This window comes from Melanaphis sacchari, unplaced genomic scaffold, assembly GCF_002803265.2.
Source record: "Melanaphis sacchari strain LSU unplaced genomic scaffold, SCAv2.0 Contig20_pilon_pilon, whole genome shotgun sequence".
Lineage (NCBI taxonomy): Eukaryota > Metazoa > Arthropoda > Insecta > Hemiptera > Aphididae > Melanaphis > Melanaphis sacchari.
The window spans coordinates 3,070,904-3,075,162 of NW_020271042.1; the positions used below are offsets into that span (position 1 = coordinate 3,070,904).

The following is a 4,259-nucleotide window of genomic DNA, read 5'->3' on the forward strand; positions in this document are numbered from 1 at the left end:
TACATGTGTGATATTATGTATTATATTTTATAGACTGATGTGAATAATAAAAAAAAATAAAAAAAATATTGATTGCTTTATAATAGTGTTATGTTTATTATTATTAAATACATATGGTATAAAGTATAGTGAAAAATGTATGTATCAATATTAAACTAAATCCGTGTTGAGCTGATACGTCTGCTGAGAGTGACCGTGCCATGCCGTGCCGCGCCGTTCCGTTCCGTGAGTGGCCATGCAGTAGCTTGTATTAAGGGTTTTAAGAATTATTTACAAACCATTTACGTATGGAGAAAACTTTGTAGAATGTACATTGTTTGGGGTTGAATTCCATGTGAAAAATACAGCAGGGTAGAGTCACGTCGTCACATATTTGATCCAATCATGGACAACCCATATCTTCGATGTTGACGAGTGCAACGTGCGGAATATATTCCATAAGAAGTTGTTTTTTCTGCTCACCCTTCACGTAAATGCAGTTGAACTTCAGTGAATTCAATATCCCGCCGAGTTCCTCGTACTCGACATCACCATATTCCAGAGATAGTTGATGATAATTACGTTCAAGCCATTTGTTCGTTTTCCGGCTCTTGTTGTCCTGTTTAGAGTTGGAATTCTTGAAAATCCAGTGTTGACACGCCCATGTTCCCGTGTCCACTACAGACATTTCTTTTATCATATATTTATTGTCAGCCCCGAGAACGCACTGGATGTCTGCGATGGCCGACATTATTTTCGATTGAATTAACTTTTATTATTAATATTGTAACTATCTTCGATGGTCTTCAGACGTTTTTCCAGGACTGAAATAAAGGACGCTAGATCTGATAAGGGTTTTCTAATACGACTTTCAGACTCTAATAGAGATTTTGTACTTTGTCGAATATCACCTTCCAACGACTTTATCTTCACTTGTAGATCTGTGATATCGCCTTTCAGAGTACCTATCTCCGACTGCAGTAGCTTCGTATCGTATAGAATCGTTTTGTTACTCGACTGAATGTGTGAAATAGTATTTTTTCTACGCCCGTCAAGTGAATTATTGAAAATATCCATAACCAATATACATGTTGTCCATACGAATTTTACTATACTACTGAAACGAGTTTTCAAATACATCTTGTATTAAACCCGACTCGTGTGCGGGGTACACGCCTATCGAGGTCATAGAGTATACTAAAAATTAATTCTTCTTAATATAACTGTCCTCGATATTTTTCACGCGTGTATGTAAGTCTGAAATATATGCTCCATGATTTATCAGGGAATCTTCATTGAATTCTCCGGCGGTTATATTACTTAACGTATTATTTAAACTAGCGACATCTTCTCGAGTTATACTAATTACTGTACTACTTTCAGCATAGTTATTAAATAGTTCCGAAACACGATTCTCGGAATTCAATAAAGACCTATTGTTTTGTTTTATATCAACCTCCATTGATTTCAATTTCTCTTCGAGATTTGCGATATAACTTTTCATACCATCTATTTGCCCCTTCAATAATTTTACATCGTACAGAATTGTTTTATTATTCGAATGAATATGTGAAATAATGTTCTTTCTACGTCCATCGATAGAGTTATTGAAAATATCCATTATCGATACGTGTTATCCGGATGAATATAAACATGCTACTGAATTAGACGGTTACAATTTAAGGTCACTAGCTTTTAACCAACTATTATGCGACGCATCAAATCCTAACCACTTGACAAACACTTGGTTACCCTTTCTACGTATAATTTTCTCGATTAAATACTCATTTCGGTGATTAGTCTTGTGTATTTCCTCGGAATAAAAACATCCTGCAATCGGTTCCCCCGTATAATCTTGTAACTGATATGTAACGGGTAATGTTTTATTTATTTTGATGATTTCAAATATTTCCGTAGACCAATTAGGTAAATAACCTTTTGCGAACACCCCTTTTTGGGTACTAACCCGAACGTTATCACCTACTTTGAATTTAATTTTTACATTATTGATTTCACGTTGCTTTATTTCCACCGTAAGCGGGTCTGCATCCGCCTGTATCGGTGTCATTCCAATAGTTCTATGTTTTGAATTATTATATTCCCGAAGCAACCTTGGTAGAATAGAAATCCATTCGTGAGAGCCTTGGGCAGTAAACTCTCTAAACATTTTCTCTTTCAGTGTGCGATTGAAGCGTTCAACAATACACGCTTTCATAATACTATATGTAGAATATTTGTGTATACCATATTTATCCATCAACCCATCGAACGTTTTGTTATAAAACTCCTTCCCATTGTCCAATTGTAGAAGTTTTGGCGAGCGATCGTGTAATATTTTAGACATAGCACTAGTGACTTCTTTACCCGTTTTCGTTCTCAAAGGTAGAGCCCATGCGAATTTAGTAAAACAATCAATTACACATAAAATATACTTGTAGCCTTTGTTTTTCCCCAAATATGGTATCATTTCAACCAAGTCAGCTTGCCACAAATCATTTTTCCCATATATGTTAACTCTACGCCTCGTGAAATTTTTCCTCGATGGTTTGTGAAGTTCAATGGCAATTTCACGTTTAGACATTTGGAATTCGTTTGATTAACCCGGCCTCACGTAATTCCTCGAAAATAGATATTATCTCATTCGAGACAGCCGTATTACCAGCTGATTTCGACGCTAGAAGTAATCGAAGTCTATCGACCAACTCGTTCGGGTTGTCCCAATACACTATGTTGTTTTTCTGTACTTTCATAGACAGTTCACCACCACCGGTGGGGAATAATTTACTTATAATATTTTTATATTTTTTACATTTGGTATTTCTTATTTTTAAACCACCTGCAGTTAAATGTGCTGATGTTTGAATTAATATCGATTTGTAAACCTTCAAATCGTTATCCGTATAAATGGTAGGGGTTTTCAAAAACAGTAGTTGAATAATACCCGAGGTTGTTGGATAAGTAGTCTCATCGATAATTATTATTCGTTGAGTGAATTTTACTTCTTTATCACCTAAGGTAATATCACCGTTTGCGAGTTTTTTCGGACCGAATGTTCTATCTATATCCGTTGTCTGAAACCAATTTTCAATTTCCCTCTGATAATTATCAAAAGTCTCCTCATCGATATTAATAATTTCAGAATCTAAGGGTTTATCTTCTTTCTTACTCTGATTAGTGTATAAATCACGTGTATTCGATATTTTAGTTAATGAATAATATCATTATTGCGATAATTGATTATTTTTCTATACTAAACGAAATTTTACACTAATAGAGTAGTATATAATTATTATTGATACTATATTGTATTATATTATTATACACCTAATTATTAATTTTACATATTATATCATAAACATAAAAATATTGTTCATACATATCTTATAATGTTCTTATACCTAAGTTTTATTTCTTTTTTTATTTTGTATTTGTACATTGTACATAATATTATGACTCGTTATGATGGTATCAAATACTTTAGATTAGTCTAATTTATAGTATTTGATGGTATATACTGTTGTTAATAGATAGTAGGTACCTACATTTTTTGTATTGTTTTAATAATATTTTGTATTAATCTTCATGTGGAACTGTATCAAATCATTGTAAAAACAAAAGGCGAACCATCAAGTATTACTCTATGAGACAAACCTTGTTTTAGTAATCCAGTGTCTATAATCCATACAGCCACACACTTGACACAGGTAATGATGTATTGCACGTTTTACTATGAACTATGTAAACATTTAAATATTCTAACACTAATAACACTATAATATTAAGTACCTAAGGGCTAATGGACTTATTGGACTTGATTTAAAAATGAGAAAAAAGCTAAGTAGTTGTTCTTCTATATTTGTTATAACTTATCAGTTATCAGTGTCTAAAAAAGAAAAAATAAGGGGCTTATATAGGCAACCCACTATAATATGGAGCGCTACAGTGTCCCCTACAAAATCTACGAGCTTCCCGTATTCTAATCTATAGTATTTGATTTTAGTTTGGGAATCTTCCTTAGATTCAGGTAAATTAAAACTAATTAAATTACATGAGCGTGATTGTCTCTCCATTATTTCAGATAATAAGTTTTCATCAGTAGAAATTTGAGAGGTAGAGATTTTTTTTTTCTAAAAGATCATATTATTTATTTTCCAGAACATTTTTTCTTTGACTATCTTATTTATTTTCCTCGGATATAATAGATATAGTTTTAATTATATCGTCAAACTTTTTATTCAAGGCTTTAATGTTATTATTTGAAACTGATGAGATTATCTTAC

General features: G+C 32.7%; 1 protein-coding gene across 1 annotated transcript in view; it reads left to right on the top strand.

Moving 5' to 3' along the window:
* Positions 1-327, top strand: part of LOC112593665 — a 2,365-nt gene extending 2,038 nt beyond the window's left edge. The window contains exon 6 of the mRNA XM_025338168.1: positions 172-327. Within this exon, the coding sequence (XP_025193953.1) occupies positions 172-327 (156 nt within the window). The remainder of the gene's footprint in view (positions 1-171) is intronic.
* Positions 328-4,259: the final 3,932 nt, after the last annotated feature.